General features: G+C 41.5%; 1 protein-coding gene across 6 annotated transcripts in view; it reads right to left on the bottom strand.

Moving 5' to 3' along the window:
• Positions 1-20,094, bottom strand: part of LOC132382021 (chymotrypsin-like elastase family member 2A) — a 36,479-nt gene extending 16,385 nt beyond the window's left edge. For 2 of the 6 annotated variants that reach the window (XM_059951831.1, XM_059951832.1), the window contains exons 1-5: positions 12,160-12,199; positions 8,645-8,733; positions 2,455-2,552; positions 1,471-1,605; positions 114-250 (exon numbers count right to left, since the gene is read on the bottom strand). In XM_059951831.1, coding sequence (XP_059807814.1) covers positions 114-250; positions 1,471-1,605; positions 2,455-2,552; positions 8,645-8,733; positions 12,160-12,199 — 499 coding nt within the window. Of the gene's footprint in view, positions 1-113; positions 251-1,470; positions 1,606-2,454; positions 2,553-7,028; positions 7,116-8,644; positions 8,734-11,527; positions 11,664-12,159; positions 12,200-19,867 lie in introns of those variants that run through there. The other 4 variants (XM_059951834.1, XM_059951833.1, XM_059951835.1 and 1 more) reach the window with 4 other exon arrangements.
• Positions 20,095-20,635: the final 541 nt, after the last annotated feature.

The following is a 20,635-nucleotide window of genomic DNA, read 5'->3' as shown; positions in this document are numbered from 1 at the left end:
AGTTGTAAATTATATAAATACTTATCAAAAAATGAACATGTTTTCCACACTGACATTTTGTCACAAATAGTAATCAACTGTAGTGTGTTTAAAACATTTTGTGCATCACTCACTGTAGAGTCTACCCCATCCTGTGGCATAGCACTGATAATTATTGGGAAGAAGTGTTCCAGCTTTCGGAATACAGGTCACATCAATCTCCTTACTTAGGGTCACAGGGCTGGTCAACTTGATGAGTGCAATGTCATACCTGTTGAATAAAAGAATTTATGTATGAACTTGGCATTTTGGGACCAGAAATTTGAAGATACCAAGTTAAAGAATGTACAATTTTCCAGTACATGTGTTTTTAACATTAAGAGATTTCTCAAGAAATACAATTATCAGGCACATCCTGCTTTTAGAATTTACTGAATTCAGAAATAGATTATCTATGGCTCCCGTGAGTGCACATGATGTGAGATCTGTTGATCGGCATGCCACACTCTAGCATAAACAGACTTCTCAGAGAGGAATATGTTCAGTTTTGGTCTCCAAATTTGAGGAAGGACATTCTTGCTATTGAGGGAGTGCAGCATAGGTTCACAAGGTTAATTTTCCAGGATGGCGGGACTGTCATATGTTGAAAGATTGGAGCGACTGGGCTTGTATACACTGGAATTTAGAAGGATGAGAGGGAATCTGATTGAAACATATAAGATTATTAAGGAATTGGACACGCTAGAGGCAGGAAACATGTTCCCGACGTTGGGGGAGTCCAAAACCAGAGGCCGCAGTTTAAGAATAAGGGGCAGGCCATTTAGAACGGAGTTGTGGAAAAACTTTTTCACCCAGAGAGTTGTGGATCTATTGGAATGCTCTGCCTCAGAAGGCAGTGGAGGCCAATTCTCTGGATGCTTTCAAGAAAGAGAGAGTTCTTAATGTTAGCAGAGTCAAGGGATATAGGGACAAGGCAGGAATGGGGTACTGATTGTGGATGATCACAGTGAATGGCAGTGCTGGCATGCAGGGCCAAATGGCCTACTCCTGCATCTATTGTCTATTGAAAGAGGCCATCTGAAAGGTGATAGGTGAAGCCAGGTGGGTGGAAAAGGTCAAAGGCTGGAGGAATCCAATAGGCAATCTCAGAGGGGGACCAGGGAGAAGCAATATTGAACTATGGTCAAGTGTTTGTAAACATGTATTCAGTGAAATTATTCGCAGCTTAATTAAAACTGCAGCCTTGGCAGCAGATTCCAAGGTTATTGGATGGTATCCAGTGAGCCTGATGACGAAACTTTTGTACCTTCTGCGACTGCGTCGGCCCTTGATCTGTGTTTCAACAATCAAAGTGACTGACTGATGTGAGATATAGGACGTCAACCTGAGTACTTCTAATATTTTATTTTTAACGTTACGACATCGCTGAAATTGGGGACAATGTACATTGAGACCTAATTGCACACCTTTCTTGGCAAGATGTTAACTTACCCATTGGTAAGGAAAAATGGATTCCAGTTTTTGTGGATAAAGATGTTCCTTGGGGCAATTTCAATTGCAACAGATTCCGTTTCTGAAACCTCGAGATTGTGTTTGCCAAGCACTACCCGGTACGTCCAATTCTCACTTAAATTAGGAAGAATAAGAACAATGAGTCTAATGGGTAATCATTTTAACTTTAATCAGCAGAGGTGGTCGATAAAGGAAGCTGGTTTGCAATGGAGGGCAGCGCCAACGGAGAAGTGTTTGGAGAGCATGGTGGGAGAGTCAAACACTAGCGGTCACAGCCTCTGAATACAGTCCAGGGACGCACTTTTAGAATGGAGATCTGGAGGACTTAGCCGGAGAAAGGTGAACCTGTGGAATTCGTTACCAAGGTTGGCTGTGGAGGCCAAGTCATTGGGTATATTTAAGGCAGAGTCTGATATATTCTCAGTCAGGGCATGAAGGGATATAGGGAGAAAGCGGGAGACTGGAGCTGAAAGGGAAAATGGATCTGCCATCATCAAATGGAGCAGAGTAGGTGGGCCAAAAGGCTTAATTTTCCTCATATGATATATGGCAATAAGTTTGGGATCCAGATTTCTATAGATTATTAGTGCGGGAGGGGCCGTGAAGGAATACTTTAGAATCAAGTCTTCTGAAACAATGAGACTGCAGTCAGCTGGGTTTTACCTACCTTGAAAGGGTGACTATCTTGGCCCCTCTGTTCTCATTTCCCCCTATAAGCATATATCTGATATCCTGATGGAAATTATTATTCTACTCTTGCCCTCACGACCTCTTTTCAGCACTTCATGATCATTCAAGATACTGTGACGTAATCGTGTTATGTTGTGGCACGTTTAATTAGAAGATGCAAAACAGGTGCAGCAGTGTTGAAAAATATCAAATCAAGATATCAATGAGCAGAGAATTGGTGAATTACTAGTTCCAGTCAATTGTTCAGTTAATTTGTGCCATTGAATAACTCACTGGATGCAGTGGGCAGCAGTCATTACCCAGTTGTCAGCAATGAGGGATCCTCCACAATTGTGTTGCCATCTGCTGTTATTCAGATATTGGAAAGAGATCTCATTGAGGATGGAACAAGAAAAACATAATTAAGATGCTGGATATGAAGTTAAACACAGACCTGTCCATTGTCACATTCTGTAATATTAAAGTCACTGTCAGGCTAGAAAGCCAAAACTATGAAATTTTCTCATAAGCATTTCCTCTTTGCAGACTTACTTTCATTTTGGGCTAGTGAGTTTCAAGGTGACTTGAGGAAGGAAAGGTGAGGTTGTGATATTGTAAGGCCAAAAGAAATTGGAACAGTAGTAGTAGGCCTGTAACCCTCAAACCTGCTTCATCATTCAACTTGTGCGTACAGTGTTTTCCCCACACTCCGCACATAACCTTTGATTCCTTTACTGATTTAAAATCACACACTGTTCAAAAAGAAAGCCTCTGCAATTTTCTGGAGCAAGAAATTAGAAAATGCACAACACTTTGCAAAAATAATTCATCCTTATCTACCTTAAATGGGAGGTATCTTATTTTAAGGCTGAGCCCCTAGCTCTCAGTCTCTTCCCATGAAGGAGAAGCATCCTCCTCACGTTTAGCCTGTGAGATCATAAGACCATCAGACATAGGAGTAGAAGTAGGCCATTCAGCCCATCAAGTCTGCTCCACCATTCAGTAATGGGTTGATCCAATTCTTCCAGTCATTCCCACTCCCCTGCCTTCTCCCCATACCCTTTGATTCCCTGGCTAATCAAGAACCCATCTATCTCTGCCATAAATGCACCCAATGACTTGGCCTCCACAGCCACTTGTGGCAAAAAATTGCAGAGATTTGCCATCCTCCGACTAATTTCTCTGCATCTCTGTTGTAAATGGACATTCTTCAATCCTAAAGTTGTGCCCTCTTGTCCTACCATGGGAAATAACTTTACCCTACCTAATCTGTTCAGATATTTTAATGCTCAGAATGTTTCTATGAGATCCCCCTGATTCTCCTGAAGCCCAGGGAATAAAGCCCAAGAGCTGCCAGACGTTCCTCATATGACAAACCTTCCATTCCAGGAATCATTCTCCTGAATCTTCTCTGAACCCTTTCCCATGTCAGTATACCGTTCTAAAATAATGAGCCCAAAACTGTACTCAATACCCCAAGTGTGATATCACGAGTGCCTTATTGAGCTTCAACATCACATCCCTGATCATATATTCTATACCTCTAGAAATGAATGCCAACATTGCATTCGCCTTCTTCACCACCGACTCAACCTGGAAGTTAACCTTTAGGATATCTTGCACAAGGACTCGCAAGTCCCTTTGCATCTCTGCATTTTGAATTCTCTTCCCATCTAAATAATAGTCTGCCTGTTTATTTCTTCCACCAAAGTGCATGACCATACACTTTCCAACATTGTATTTCATTTGCCGCCACTTTGCCCATTCCCCTAAACTATCTAAGTCTGTCTGCAGGCTCTCTGTTTCCTCAACACTACCCAGTCCTCCACCTATGTTTGTATCATAGGCAAATTTAGCCAGAAATCCCTTAACACCACAGTCCAAATCATTGACATACATCTTTGATATTTTTTTTCTTATTTGGATTATATCTGTCTTGCACTTCCCCCCCCCCCTTTTTTTGTAGAAACTCTAGCCATTGCTGCTCTGCTGTCCTTCCTGCTCGTGTCCCTTTCCAGTCAACTTTGGCCAGTTCCCCACTCATGCCATTGTGATTTCCTTTATTCCACTGAAATACCAACACATTGGAATTTAGATTATCCTCAAATTTCAAAGTGAAGCCTTTCATAAGATTGCCTCTGCCTTTCACCATTGAAACTCCAATGGATGCCCTTTGTTCAATCCCTCTACCTTCCATATGATCTAATTTTAGGACAAGCTATGGATGAGTTCAGGCTGACAGTATTCCCCATGTCTCCACTAGACACTTGGATCATCTTCATGAGTAACCCTTCCAGAATAAAACTTAACTATGATGTACACTTATCACGACTTCTACAACCACTTTTACGGAGAATTATGACCCACTTATTTAGTGGTTTGGCAGGACGTTGATGAGTTGCAGCGTTGTACAGCAGAGAAACTGAGCTGATGATGTGTGGGTGAAACTGTTCTTATTCACTTGCATCAATATTTGCCATTGCCCAGTCTTCCAGCAACAGTGGATCAGTGTTACTGTCAGCCAGACATCAGTCAAAATGGTGTCTGCAAAACCAGAAAGGAAGCTGTGGCTCTGGCAAAGGTCACGTCATGTGTGATGGACGGAAGCAGCTGTTCTAATGCTCAAGGTTTTTGCCAATGACTGACCAGGTTTACATCCGCTATAAGAGTAAGTAACTGCAACTACTATAACCTGAAATAATAGAAAAGGTTCAGCTGATTGTCTGCCATCTGTGTAAGGATATTTGCAGTTTACCTTTCAGGTCAATTCAAGATTGTTTATTGCCATTCTTCAGTACTCAAGTGTGCAAAAACAAAATGATTGCACTCTGGATCCAATACAGCATTAAAAACAACACAATAAGCATAAAGAACACAATTTAAAAAATAAAAACAACTGTGCAAGTAACGTGTGTGTGTGTGTGTGTATATATATATATATATATATATATATATACACACACACACATATGCTATGTACATAACGCGATGCTAGATGATATGTAGATAGTGGTGGTGGAGTAGGTTAATGGGTGGTGGTGGAGATATTAGCCTGATGACTCGGGGGAAAGAACAGTTTTTGAATCCAGAACGAGCCTTAATCCAAAAGTTAAGAAGAATTCAAAACTGATTGAAGCTACAGAGTAAGTCTCGGGCTAGAGAGAACCAAGGAGTTGTCTGGTAGGGTAGACGTGAAGCAAGTCTGAATAGCAAGTGGTGTTGATGCTGACTGGGAGAGACGGGAGAAGGCTTGCTCATCGTGGTTGCTCAAACGTGGAGGAAAGGAAAAGAAATTACAAAAATAATGCTGCAACTGTGACACAGAGTGCAGAATGCACTGAAAATCTGAAGAAATTGGGAATGCTGGAAATACTCGGGTCTATAGAGGGAGAAACACTGAGTTAATAATAGAGGTGGATGATCTTTGATCAAGACTGTCCAGTCCTCACTTAAATGGAAAGGCTGTTTGCCTGAAGTGTTTTGAATTCTGTCCTACCTTGAGGGCCGTAACATGCTCAAGTGGAACGTGATAAACAGTTCCCTGGGCTTGCTTTAGGTGCCAGTGGAACACCAAACAGAGTTGAAGTGGGGTGGAGAATTAAAGTGACAAGCAATTGGAAACTTAGGGCCACCCTTGCAGAACAGAAGTAGGTATGCTACAAAGCAGACATCCAGTCCAACGAAGGGAAGACCACACCATAGCAATGAACACAGTGTGTTAGATCGCAAAGAGTGTTTGGGTTTCTGGAGGATGATGAGGCAAAAGGTAGAGGCCGAGTCTCCTGCAGTTGTATGGGAAGGTGCGGTGAAGATTGGAATGAATGTTGGTGGAGAGGAAAGAGTGGCCCACAGAGCTGTGGGGCAATCAGCCCATTTGGAATACTGAAAGGGGAGAAGAAGGGCTGTTGACCTGTAGCAGGTTCCCTTTGAAGTTGACAGGTGGAGGATGACACGTCCAATATGAAGATTACAGCAAAGGGGAGTAATCTCATGAACAGCGGTATAGAACCTCTCAATATCAAGACAGAGCCATAAAAACAGGAGAATAGGAGGGAGTCGGTGGGGGAGGTGCAGTTACAAAAGCTCTGAAACTCTACACTTACGACTTCCTTAAAGGATAGTTCTGATGAAAGATTTTCAACATGATACATTAACTCTGCCTATAGACGATGTTGAGTGTTGCCAACATTTCCTATATACACCACTCCCCATGTATCTCCCTCCATTTATCCTCTTCAGAAAAGGAACAGGAAGGACATTTTTTTAATTCCTATTTTCGGATGATAGGTATACAAAGGCAGAGCCACCATTTAACAGTCATCATTTGCGCCCTGAATAGGGTAGCTCCGCAAGTCATTTCAAATAAGCACGCTGATGGACCTGAAGTCACAAATTTCCTCTGCAATGTGACTGGGTAAGTAAAACATTAGTGAATCATCCTGTAGGTGTTGTGTCATGGTCACTATTCAATGTTAGTTTCTTTTTGAATTCCAGATATATTTAATTACTTGAATTTAAATTCTGCTGGTGTGATTTAACCCCACACCCCAGGATGAACTTGAGGTCCCTGTAAACTCATTGATTAAATTAATTACTCTACTACTGTGCTGAGGGGGCTTTTAAAGTCGTCCTGATTTTGGTCAATATATTGGAATTCTTGACTTAATGGCAATAGTTGTATTCCCAAAGATACCACAATGAAATAGAAACTTATATAGCCTTTCATAAAATATTGACATGGGAAATATATTTGGCTTATTAATATGATTCAAGTGCTACAGAAAGATATAAAGGAATATTTAACGTTTGAGCTCTTTCCCGTTGATTGATAGAAATGTTTCCCTGTAGGAAACCGTTGATTTCCTTACCTGTAATGGTCCTTACCCGCCACCAGATGGTGGTGTTACTCTTCTATAAGCTTGCACTGAATTCTATGCGGTAGCAACAGAATTACCCTATCACTGAATAATGGTAGGGACCATTCAATTTATCACATGCTTATCACCCCTACATAGGGGCAACCCAATTGGATCTGTCTCCAGTCCTGCAAATTAGAACAGTTCTCGAGCTCCCTTTCGAACATTACAATCCTAAAGCAGCATGTTGCAAAACCTTTAAACCAACCCTGTGTAAAAGGAAAAAGATTCCTCATTTTATTATTGATTCTTTAGCCAATCACCTTCTTTCTGGTTATCAGTACTTGGCCAATGAGAACAATTTGCTGTTTCAGTCTTCAGCAGGGCTTTAAATATCTCTATCAAATCCCCTCACAAACCACAACTCCTCTAGACAGTGTACACTTGTGTTTCACCCTCAACTATCTGAAATGCTACTAAGTGATTCAAGGGAGGGATACTGAATGAAACTAAAAACCATATCAAGCAAGAATGGGTGGAAGTAGGAACTTCTATAGAGCATAAAAGATTAAACCCAGTGGAGTGGAGAGATTTGAGGAAGGAATTCGAGAGACGAGGACCAGGCTACCAAATAAGATGGGGACTAATGTTCAAAACACTCGGCAGGCCAGGCTGCACCTTAGTAAAAGTAAATAGAGTTAATGTTTTCAGTCAACAGACTTTCATCAGGCTCGTTCCAAGAGGATTGCAACTGAAATTCTACTCTGCAGTTAGATCCACCATATTCACTTCCAGCTATTCAGCATTTCTCAAGTCACTATTATTCCTTAGTAAATGGAGGGGATATACCAGGAGGCAGAGGGAGATGAGAAAAGAGAGCTTGGGGACGTGTTCAAAAGGTGAGGTTGAAGAGAGGTTCAAGGAGAGCAATTAGTGTGCATGAACTGTGTGGTAGGTTTGTCCACAAAAGCTGAAGCCTGGAGAATTTAAATAGGCTTCTTTGACGTCTAGGGGCAAACGGCCAAGAGGAATGGATTCTGTGGATTTTTTTTTAGCCATTTTACCAGATGTTGCGATTCTTCTACTGGAGTAATCCCAGGATCTCCATCGTACAAAATGGAGTCAGCAGGAGCAGGTCCTATCACTTGGATATTCCAGACTCCTTCTGGTGCTATACAGTCTCAATTCCCATCATTTGATGAAAACACACCTGTATTATTTGGTCAGTTTACGAAGGGACCCATATACTTGTCTTAAAGATAAGGCAACAAGGCTGATTCATGGGTGAAGGAGGTGTCTTATGCTTGAAGTCCATTGAAGCCCATGCCCCAAACCTTTACAGATTCTTGACAAGTTCTTCGCAAGATGCATACCAAGCCTTGACTGGGGAGTTTAAAAGGAGAGGCCATTTCTTTTCTCAAGGGATCATGAGCCTGGAATTCTCTATCCCTATTCATTCAGTTGTTGAAAGTTTTCAAGTTAAAGATGAGTATGTCATTAAATCACAATAGGTATGAGGAAAGTTATTCTTTGGGATGAGCTTGGTGGGCACACTTGACAAGTTGGGCTGAAGGGCCTCTTCCACGCTACTCCATGACTCTACAACTTTAAGCATTTGGATGTCTTACCTGCCAAGGCCAACTGTGAGGTACAGCTTCCATACCACCCACAATCCTGTGCATCAGAGGTGGAATGGCTGGAACACCACATCCAGAGGCTGCAAGGTAAATGGCAGTTCAGTCCACCTTTTGGATTAAATATTTTTTCATACATTCACCCTCTACATTCATACGAATCAATCAAAACTGGAGTTCTCTTTATTAAATCGATACATTTGAACAGCTTTAATTAGATCACCCCGATACGCTGTTCCATAAAAGTTGCAATGCATAGAGTGGTTGTTAGGCTCTAATCATAGTTGGGGCTGATGTGAAGCTCACACATCATAGCTGAACATTTTCTTGACCATTGTATGGATATTTAGTTATTACATCTTGAACTTGAGCTGAGGCTCCTGCTTCTAACCAAAATAAGGATTATTTTGATTCAATCAAAATCACATCCTGCCTAGAACCAATTGTCGTCAACAGACCTGTAGCCTCAATTCCTTTGCTGACCATTTGCATGCACAAGCCTCTCCTCAGTACTTCCCTTACGCTGCAAGTATCATAGCTTTTGTATCTTTTTCATCTTGTAGGGCCTGTTTACCTGGAGCCAATGAACTTCTCCCTACTGTATATCTGTACTGGAATAGATGTTACTACAAAGACAGACCAACTTGTGGCTTCTTTTGGTATTTGACAGCTATCCCAATCATACCACTACACAATGTTGTCCTGTTTGATCTGTGCTACTGTGATGATCAGTGTGGAAGAATCCAGGCACATACCAACTCTGAATGCCCCTATTTTTCTTTAAGGATATTGGAGAGTTTCTATTAATGTTCCTGACAAATCTTCTTACTGCCCAATATGGTGGCCATTATCATTGGTCAAGCCATTCCTTCAATGCCTGTTTTCCTCCTGTATCCTTCTCTCTGATGTTTACGTGAGAGGTGAATGATTTCCCCCTCCAACCCATTCCTCCATTATCTGAATGTGTCTGTCTGATGTTAATGAGAGAGGTGAAAAATCTGCCCTCTCCAACCCATTCCTCTATTATCTGAATCTGTCTCTGATGTTAATGAGTGAGATGAAAGATCTGCCCCCTCTAACCCATTCCTCTATTATCTGAATGCATCTCTTTGAAGTTTATGAGAAAGGTGAAAGATCTCCCTCATCAAACTCGTTCATCTATAAATCGAGTTCTGCTTCATTGGCTGAAGATATTTCTTCAATCTCTTACATCTTTGAATTTGAGACATTCTAATTTTGCCAGAATTTGCTTTTTTGCATAATCCTTCTATTTGAATTCTTCAATAGGGAGGACTTTACAAATGAATAATACTCACCAGAACATTTATTTTACCCTTGGAGTGGCTCTAGTAAACCCTGAAAATACACCAAATATTCTAGGAATTCAATCACCTTCTGTATCTACATAAATTAGATTAAATCCCAGATAGATTGTTTCTCAGTTTATTTGACAATTTAAGGAGAAGCCACACACTATAGAGTTCTGAGATGACTTAAAACCACAACCTGTGCAATAATACTTATAACATTTCTTTGGTCACTAGGTAGCTAATTCTATGGTTACATCTAATGGGTGAGTTTTTTGACGACTGTACTATCATTTAGTTGTTAAGTCATGACAAGACCACAGCATTGTTCTGTATCCAATCATTACAAAACACTGTTTTGATTCAAGAAATTAATATTGAATCCCCCTCCAAAGATGTTATTTGTAGCCACATTCCCTCTGCTGACCATTTGATCTGGAATCAACAGGTCAATTCTTGTGTATCTCCATCTGTATTGCCACAGACGCTTCTACAAAGACAGCTATAATCTTACGATGCTGTTAGCTTCTAACGAATATTCCAGTGCCAGAAGTATTTGATATTATTTCTACTCTCACCCGAGTTGATTTGGTGAATAGTATAGGGAAATTTAACTAGCTCCAAAATACTTTATTCCATTGAATACTGTACATATCCTGTCCAGTTGAAGGGTTATGTGCTGCAATGTTGACTGTTATTTACCTCTGCCTAACTTGTTCAGTTCCTCCAGAATTTTGTGTGTTTTGCTGATTCAGCCCTGAATTCCCATCAACCTCTCACAGGTTCTAGCACCAGAACTGACTTATAGTTGACAACTAATCTACCGAATGCAGAGTCTGGGATTTCAGAGGAAACCAGAGCACCCAGATGAAAGAAAATGGGCACAGGGAGAACGTGCACACTCTACACTTAGAGTACTGGAGGTCGGGGTTGAATTGGGATTGTTGGTGCCACCAGAGCTCTATGAGCTGGGTTATTGAGCTGCTATGCAGCCTGAAAGCTACACCTTCTCCACACTCTGAGCAGTACCCGGACATGGCAATACAGAGCGTCTCTCTGACAGCTTCATTTCCTCAAAGTGACTAAACAACTGTGAGAGCAAACAAGTTGTGCTTAAAAATGTCATCTCTCCTTTTGACACAGAAGGATGTAACTTGGCCAACTGAGCTTATACAGAGAAATCACATCAATCCATTGTTCCAACTGCTTCCCATTACCTACTCTCTCTCACTTGCCATCAACTCCAAGCTGAAATCTCCACCACCCACCTGCATGAGGGTTAAAAAGTTCAAATTACAGTTATTATCAAATTATATATACTCTATATGACCTTGAGATTTATCTCCTTACAGGCAGCCATAAAACAAAGAAACCCAATCGAGCCCATTAGAAAAGGGCACCAACCACTCAATGTGCAGGGGAGAAAAAACAACTTGCACAAACAATAAATGTAAACAGGTAACATTTGGAACTGAAATTCACAAAAATTGGTCCACAGTCTCAGTTCAGCAGAGATGAGTAAGCCTCACGGAGTAGTAAGCTGAACATTGGCCCATCCCTTGCCTCTGACCTTTTCAAACTGGCCTGGTGCTTAAATCAGCTAAATCTCCAGTCTTTCCTCACTCCTGGGGCCATGTCCTGCTGTGTCACTGGAGATTGGAATTGAATCCAGGTGAGACAGCAGAACTATGTGCTGCCACATTGAATCACACTGTCAACTTCACTATTCTTTTCAAACTAATTTATAAACTTGCTGAACACCGAAGCTGTGCAATCTGACATTCAAAGTCTGTTTCCTCGGGATAGGGGCAACTTCTCCATTATTTCTCATCTCAGGATGTGAAAGTTGGAAAACACTTCTGTTTTAAAAGTCAAGGCAACACTTGTCATGTGGTGTCCCCATCCCTAGCTTGGTTCTGGGTTCCACTCACTGAGATTTATGACCATGTACGAAGATGCATCCTGAACTCTGAATTCCAACATTTCTGATTTCTAATTCGGATTTCCCATAACTGAAGTTATTATTTGCATTTTCATTGTTGAGTTTCCCCTTCCATTGAAGAGTCTGCTGGGAAGCACATCCTGAATTTATATCCTGCTTGGAAAGGTCTCCAGGTCAAATATTTCCCAAGAAAGAGTCAATACTTGGAGGTGAAGAGAACAAGCAAGGCAAGAAAAGTAACCAACTTTGAGTTATCTTACCACCAGCCAGGAGGAACGCAGCAACCACAAGCGAGATCATCTCTCTACCACTGATGCACGAAGCTGACTGCAGCAGAATTTATAGAGAACCTGTTGTCTTCTTATCTGACAGCTTATTAATCTAGGTGTCAAACTAACTTTAAAGGAGAAAGGACAGTACCATATATGGGAGAGAGGCAGGTGGTCCCTGACTCTTTAGCAGCTGCTCGAAGTTACACTGGGTTTCATTGACACTAGTGACCTTTTACAACTGAGAAACCAAGGTCAATGATGTTGGATAGCAGAGATAAGGAGGAGTGGAGAGGTCACTTGGTTCAAAAGGTTCAACGGTTCATTAATTCTCATAGTATACATTCCCCAAATCCCTCCTCCCCGCACAAAAAAATGAACAAAAATGGAACAGGCACATCAACCCCTAGATCCCGCTCCCCTGCACACAAAAAAAATGAGTAAGATTGGGTAAAAAAATAATGGAAATCTATAAGACTGAAAAAATAGTCAAGTTCATATCCAAGATGCTGAAAACCTGGGAAACATTCTCTGAGTGCGGTGGCTGACTTTCCCCCTTCTGGCAGTGAGCAATTCCACCAGGGATCAAAAGACATTTTCTCCTCTCTGTAGTAGAGCGATCTCACCAGTGATCAAAAGGCAGCCTCCCCTCTCCACAGCAGAGTGATCTCATCGGTGATCAAAATACAGTCTCCCCTCTCCGGCAGCAGAGCAATCTCAGCAGCGATCACTACCTGAGCTGCCAAGGTATTAGCCTCAGAGCCATTCTGGCTCCTGGTATCTATCATCCACAGGCTTTCTCCACATGTTCAAGAAACTGTGTGAACCCTAAAATTCATCAAGGTTCATTTACTGGACAGGACTTTTTCCACGTGGAGATGAGTCCATGGTCAGATCAGCCAAGATCTTAATGAATGGTGGAGCAGGCTCAATGGGCCAGATGGCCCATGTCTACATTACAAGAATGGTTGGTTGCCATAGTCTTGGTTATGTTCTAATTATCCTGTAAAAAGAACTCATTCGCCACACAAAACCTGTAATGCATCTTATCCTGTGTTTTTAATTTTTTTCCTGTTACCCGATCCAAATGATTTCTGGAAATGGGATAGGAATTGGTTTATTATTGTCACATGTACTGTAGTAAAGTAAAAAGCTGGTCTTGCACACAGATCAAATCATGCTTTGTAGGCTTGTCATTAAAGCAGAGGTTGTTAGGGTCTTGATTAGTTGGGGCATCAAAGGTTATGGGGAGAAAGCAAGAGAATAAGTTGAGAGAGATAATAAATCAGCCATGGTGGAAGAGTAGGGCAGACTTGATGGGCCGAATGGCCCGATCCTGCTCCTATGCGTCATACTGTGCATTAAAACAGTGCGAGTTAAAACTATAATAAGATGCAGAACAAAGTGTAACAGCTACAGAAGTGCAGTTAGACAATAAGGTGCAAGATCATAGCAAGGTGGATAGTGAAGTCAAGAGTCCATCCATTGTACCTGGGAACCATTCAGTAATCTTATAACAGCAGAATAGGAGTTGCTTTACTAAGGCAGGGAAGTATACACAAAGTCTAAGGAGGGGAGGCTGGTATCTCTGATCTGATCAACTGTGTACACAACTCTGCATTTGAATGTTACTTCAATGTTTGCCTCTGGTACCTGACCGAAAGGTTTTAGTATCGCCTTAGGGCACACAGGGAGACCATTTCAGCCCATCAAGTCTCTGCTATCTCTCCAAGCAGTCCTATTTCCCCATTAATTTTCCCGTAACCGATTCTTCCCACACCTCCACCAATTCGTCCCAGATTCAACCTCTCAATTATGCACACTGTAAAGAAACCGATTAACCTATTATCTAGCATGAAAAAAATCCCCCCTCTCTATTCCCCACTCTGACCTTTTACCTCACCTGCTTATGTCCCCTCCTCCTTCCCTTTCTGCCATTGTCCCCTCTCCTCTCCTATCAGATTGTTTCTTCTCCAGCCCTTAACTTTTCCCACCCCCCTGGCTTCACCTATCGCCTTCCAGCTAATCTCTTCCCTCTTCCCCTTTCCTTCTCAGTCCTGAAGAAGACTTTCAGCCTAAAACATAAACTGTTTATTCATTTCCCTAGATTCTACCTCCAGCACCTTTTGTATGTTATCTTCCACAACCTTGGGACACAGAAGGAAACTGGAGCACTCAAGGGGGTCACAGGGAGAATGTGCAGATTCCACACAGAGGACACCCGAGCTAAGAATTGAACCCAGGTCTTTGACATTGTGAGGTAGAAGTTCTAACCAGCTGCACCAGTCTGCCACCCACAACAACCTTCCAGAACTTGTCTTTTATCATTTTGTACCCATATGTTTGTGTTCTGTTGTCAATGTTTGTCCTGTCGTCAGTACTAATCTTCTCTTATCTCCCTATTTTGAAAGTATAGGAGTGAAAGGGGCTAGGGAAGACATTTATTAAAGGGCTATTTGAGTACTCATGCTAAGGCAACTGTGGCTTTGACTGCTCATGTGTAGACAAACAAAAAATTATGTTCTACATCGATCACGTTTTAATGAGGAACTACAGCAACAATAACAGGTTGCTCACAGCAACCAGTCACTGCAGATATTAATCTTCTACGCATATAATACCACTTATCTGATTTGATCCCTTCTCCTTCAACCACCTGCTCCTAACTGTGCCCTGATAATGTTCTCCACAACTAAACTGAACATTGGTGAGCAGATTATTGGCATGTAATTACAATTTGGTAGCGTTGTTGCTTATTTCATCAGCAGCACAAAATATTCTCACAAAAGCTAGTTCCATGTTGAAGGGTAGAGATAATTTCATAAACCAAGAAGATAGCACAAAAAAATAGGATCAATGCTCTGAGCACATTCCCCACTTTTACATTTGGTACAGTTTGAATGAATGGTTAAACACCTGTGTCAACAAAAGGCAGGGAAGAATTTCAATAACAGTGACAAATGTAAAGACAATGCTAAATCTAGTTCTACCCTAAGAATTGAGGTAGTTATTTTCAATGATGACAAGCCTTGTATTGAAAATAAACATACAGGAACAATGTTTGCGAACATAAAGTGCAGTTGCTTAAACCTTTGAACTTTATTCTTTACACCAGCCGTTAAGTCATTCACCTGCAGCAATTAGAAAAGAAATACCTTGCATTCACAACATGAAATCCTTTTATTTGTGTAGTTGAATACATTAGAAAAATTGTGAGCACAACTTTTCCTTAAACAGTGAATGAAGTGAATGAGGATCCTGTCTGGGGTTGTAGGTTGAAGGTTGAAAGAAGGCCAAGATATTAGTCAAGCTCCGTGTTCCCCTGCAAGTGGTGTGGTGGTATTATTTACTGAATATCTAGATAAATAAAGCAGGGAGAGTCACAGAACCATACTTCAATGAAACAGGTTTCTGGCCCACCACATTCATGTTGGCCATCAAGCACCCAATTACAGAGCATTATGCTACACTAATCATCTTATCCTCTTCTCCCACACTCCTATCAACGGCTCCCATTTTCTACCTATTGCTTACACACATTGAACAATTGACAGTGGCCAATTAGCCAGCAACCCAGACCATTTTGGGAAGCGGGAGGACACCAGGGCACTTGGAGGAAACCCACACAGTCCCAAGGTAAACATGCAGATTCCACTCAGTCAAAACCTGAGGCTAGGATTGAACCGAGGTCTCTGGTGCTTTGAGGCAGGGACTCTATCTACTAGTTAGCGATTTAATTCCAGGCGTGTGATCTAAACCCCATGACTTGATTCTGTAGCAAGAACACTACTTACTTAAATAAATTGACATTTCTAATGAGACCTAATTTCTAATAGGAGCTGAATTGCACTATTCGATCCATCAAGTCTGCTCCACCATTCCATCATGGCTGATTTATTAACCCTCTCAGATCCATTCTCCCCATAACCTTTGATACCATGTCCAATCAAGAACCTATCAATCTCTGCCTTAAATAGACCCAATGACTTGGCCTCCACAGCTCTCTATGGCAAAGAATTTCATAGATTCACCACCCTCTGGCTAAAGAAGTTTTAATCAAAAGTTGTTGGTAGTAGTGGGTTTATATTATTTTTTAATAAAGGGTTCTTTTTCATTCATCCTGCTGAAAACAGAGACAATCTTCAAGAGAATAATCTCCGTGCTTGAATTCCAACAGAGAGAGGCAGAAGGACTCTGTTGGTAAAAAATAAAATCAAATCCTTCGAAGGAGGTGACATTGAATCAGAAAGTATAGAATCATTGTGGGTGAGTTAAGAAACTGCAAAGGAAAAAAAAATCCCCGAAGGGAGATGTATACCGGTCTCCAAACAGTAGCACAGATGTTACAACACGAGATAGAAAATCCATGTCAAAAGGGCAATGTTGGGCAAGTCATGGATGATTTCAATATGCAGGTAGATAGGGAAAATCAGGTTAGTGTTGAATTCCAAGAGGGGGTATTTGTAGAAAGCCTACAAGATGACTTTTTAGAGCAGCTTGTGGTTGATCCCATTAGTGGATCAGCTATTCTGGATTGAGTGTTGTGCAATGAACCAGAATTGATTAGAGAGCTCAAGGTAAAGGCAAAATACACTGCAGATGTTGGGGTCAAAGCAACACACACAACACGCTGGAGCAACTCAGCAGGTCGGGCAGCATCCATGGAGATGAAAAGTTAATGTTTCAGGACGGGACCCTTCATCAGGACTGAAGGGGGAGGGTGCAGGGGCCCTATAAAGAAGGTGGGGGTGGGTGGGAAGGAGAAGGCTGGTAGGTGTCAGGTGAAAAGGGGAAAGATCAAGGGATGTTGGAGGGGGAGCAGGGAGGGGATAGGCAGGAAAGGTGAAGAAGGAATGTAAGGGGAAATCACTATGGGTAGTAGAAGGAGGCGGAACCATGAAGGAGGTGATAGGCAGCTGGAGGAAGAGGCAGAGTGACACTGGGATGGGGGAAGGGAGGGGGAGGGAATTACTGGAAGTTGGAGTATTAAATGTTCATGCCGAGGGGCTGGAGACTACTCAAACGGTATATGAAGTGTTGCTCCTCCAACCTGAGTTTGGCTTCATCAAGGAAAAGAAACTCCTAGGACACCAGTGATCATAATATGATAGGATTCATCCTGCAATTTGAGAAGGAGATGCTAAAGTCAGATGTATCAGTATTACAATTGAGTAAAGGGAACTACAGAGACATGAGAGAGGAGCTGGTCAAAGGTGATTGGAAGGGGATATAAGCAAGTAGATGGCAGAACAGCAATGGCTAGTGTTTGTGGGAGCAATTCAGAAGGTATAGGATAAACATATCCCAAAGAAGAAATACTGTTCTAAACACAAGATGACACAACCATGGCTGACTGGGGAAGCTAAAGCCAGCATAAAAGCCAAAGTGAGGGCATATAATAAAGATTAGTAGGAAGTTAGAGGATTGGGATGTTTTTAAAATCCAACAAAATACAGCTAAAAAATCATAAATAAAGAAAAAGTGGATACAGAGGTAAGCTAGCCAATAATATTAAAGAATATACCAAAAGTTTCTTCAGATATATAAAGAATAAAAGAGAGGCAAGTGTAGATATTGGACCACTGGGAACTGATGCTGGAGACATAGTGATGGGGGACAAGGAAATGACTGACAAACTGAATAAGTATTTTGCATCAATCTTCACTGTGGTAGACATTAGCAGTATGCCAGATATTGACAGTGTCAAAGGGCAGAAGTGAGCGAAGTTGCCATTACTAGGAAGAAGGTGCTTGGGAAACGAAACAGTCTGAAGGTAGGTAAATCACCTGGACCAAATGGTGTACATCCCAGGGTTCTGAAAGAGGTAGTGGAAGAGATTGTAGAGGCGTTATAATAATCTTTCAAAAATCAATAGATTTTAGTGTTGTTCTGGAGGATTGGAAAATTGCAAATGTCACTCCACTCATCGAGAAGGGAGAGAGGCAGAAGAAAGGACATTATAGGCTAGTTGGTCCGACCTCAGTTGTTGGGAAGATGTATGAGTTGATTGTTAAGAATGTGGTTTCAGGGAACTTGGAGGCGCATGATAAAATAGATCAAAGTCAGCATGATTTCCTTAGAGGAAAATCTTGCTTGGCCAACCTATTGGAATTCTTTGCAGAAATAACAAGCAAGATAGACAAAGGAGAATTGGTTGTTGCTGTGTACTTGGTTTTTCAGAAGGCATTTGACAAGGTGCCACGCATGAGATTGCTTAACAAGAGCCATGGTATTATAGGAAAGATGCTCGCATGTCTACAGCATTGACTGATTGGCAGGATGCAAAGAATGGGCATAAAGGGAGGCTGCTGGTGACTAGTGGTGTTCCGCAGGGGTCTGTGTTGGGACTACTTCTTTTTACGTTATATTTCATTAACTTGGATGACAGAATTGGTGGCTTTGTGGCCAAGTTTGTGGACTATATGAAGATAGGTAGAGGGGCAGGTAGTATTGCTGAAGCAGAGAGGCTACAGAATGACTTAGATAGATCAGGAGAATGGGCAGAGAAGTGGCAGCTAGAATACAGTGTTGAGAAGCATGTAGTCATGCACTTTAACTAATAGCATAGACTATTTTATAAATGGAGAGAAAATTCAAAAATATAAGGTGCAAAGGAACTTAGGAGTCCTCATCCTGGATTTCCTAAAAGTTAATTTGCAGATTGAGTCAGTGATGAGGGAGGCAAATGGGATGTTAGAATTCATTTTGAGATGATTAGCATATGAAAGCAAAGATGAACTGTTGAGGCTTTATAAGGCTCTTATGAAGCCTCACTTGGAGTATTGTAAGCAATTCTGAGCCGCTTATCTAAGAGAAGATGTATTGACATTGGAGAGGGTTCAAAGGAGGATCATGAAAATGATTCGGCGATGAAAAGGCTTGTCATATGAAGAGTGATTGAAGGCTCTGGGCCTCTACTACTGGAATTCAGAATAATGAGAGGTGGCCTCATTGAACCCCAACAACTGTTGAAAGGCCACGATAGAGTGGACGTGGAAAGGATGTTTCCTGTGGTAGGGGAGTCTAAGACCAGAGGGAATAGCCTCAGAATGGAGGGCTGTCCATTTTGATTGGAGAAGTGGAGGAATTTCTATAGCCAGAGAGTGGTGTATCTGTGGAACTTGTTACCACAGGCAGCTGTGGAGGTCAAGTCACTGGGTATATTTAAGGTAGAGATTGATAGGTCAGGGCATGAAGCATTATTGGGAGAAAGCAGGAGGTTGGGGCTGAGAGGGAAATGGATCAGCTATGACAAAATGGTGGAGCAGACTTGACAGGCCAAATGACCTAACTCTGCTCATACATCTTATGGTTTTATGGCCTTAAAACAAGCTGAGGAAAATTTTGTTGTTCAGGGCATTTCAATGCCCCAAGGAGACAGGCTGATCCATTTTCAATTATGAGAAAAGGCTGACTTGTCTAATGGGTGATTTTGGAGCCTTACTGTCTGCTTACAGGCTCTTGGCTGGAAAATCTCCACTCTTCATGCCTTCAATGCACTTTAACACTTAAAGCAGAATAAGTGATATACATATACCCAGCATGCAGAACAGGAATTTGGTCCATCTAAGTCACTTAGCAGTTACTCAAATTCAATTACCCATCATCAAAATCAAGGGGTTAGACATTTCTAGCATGTCACCACAAGTGAATTAAGAAATTTAACAAAGCACTTCAATAACATTGGGTGCCATAGTACCATAGCAGTTAGCATGATGCTAATGGAGCACGGGGTACCATCGGTGAGGAGTTTGTACGATCTCCCTGTGAGTGCGTGGGTTTCCTCCAGGAGCTCCAGTTTCCTCCCACAGTCCAAAGATCTACCATTTAGTAGATTAATTGGTCATTGTAAATTGTCCTGTGATTAAGCTAGGGTTAAATCGGTGGGTCGCTGGGCGCTGCAGCTCGTTAGGCTGGGAGGGCCTGTTCCACGCTGTATCTCTAAAGAAATAAATAAAAGCAAATAAAAAATGATGGAACAAGTAGAGTGGGTCAATTAACAGTGAACATCAGCTTAAGCTAAACAGCAAAGGATTCAGTTGATAAGTGAGTTTTCATAGCTTTGCACTTCCGATCTGGAATGCATTCCCTCAATGTAATTATGTATGACATAATCTGGATACAAGAAGTATCTTGGTATGTGTGCCAATAATAAATCAATACCAATAGCAATGACAATACTGTTACTCCAGGAATCAAATTGGTGAGCCTTCACTGCGTTCTCTCCATTGCCACTAGATCCTTCATTAGATGGTCAGTTTCATCCATAACGTTCCAGAGACAGAGTCAAGTCAAGTGAAGTTGATTGTCATTTGATTACGTACATGCAGATATCATATATAATGTATATAGAAATGAGATGTTTCTCTGAAACAGGGTGTAAACCACAGTGGTACGCACAACACATGATAACAGATTCAGATTCAGTTTATTCTCATTTATAAACCACAAATACAATGCACTTAAA

The sequence above is a fragment of the Hypanus sabinus genome, chromosome 27, assembly GCF_030144855.1.
Source record: "Hypanus sabinus isolate sHypSab1 chromosome 27, sHypSab1.hap1, whole genome shotgun sequence".
NCBI classification, from domain to species: Eukaryota; Metazoa; Chordata; class Chondrichthyes; order Myliobatiformes; family Dasyatidae; genus Hypanus; species Hypanus sabinus.
Note: the sequence above shows the minus strand (reverse complement) of the source record. Positions and strands in the feature narration are given on the sequence as shown.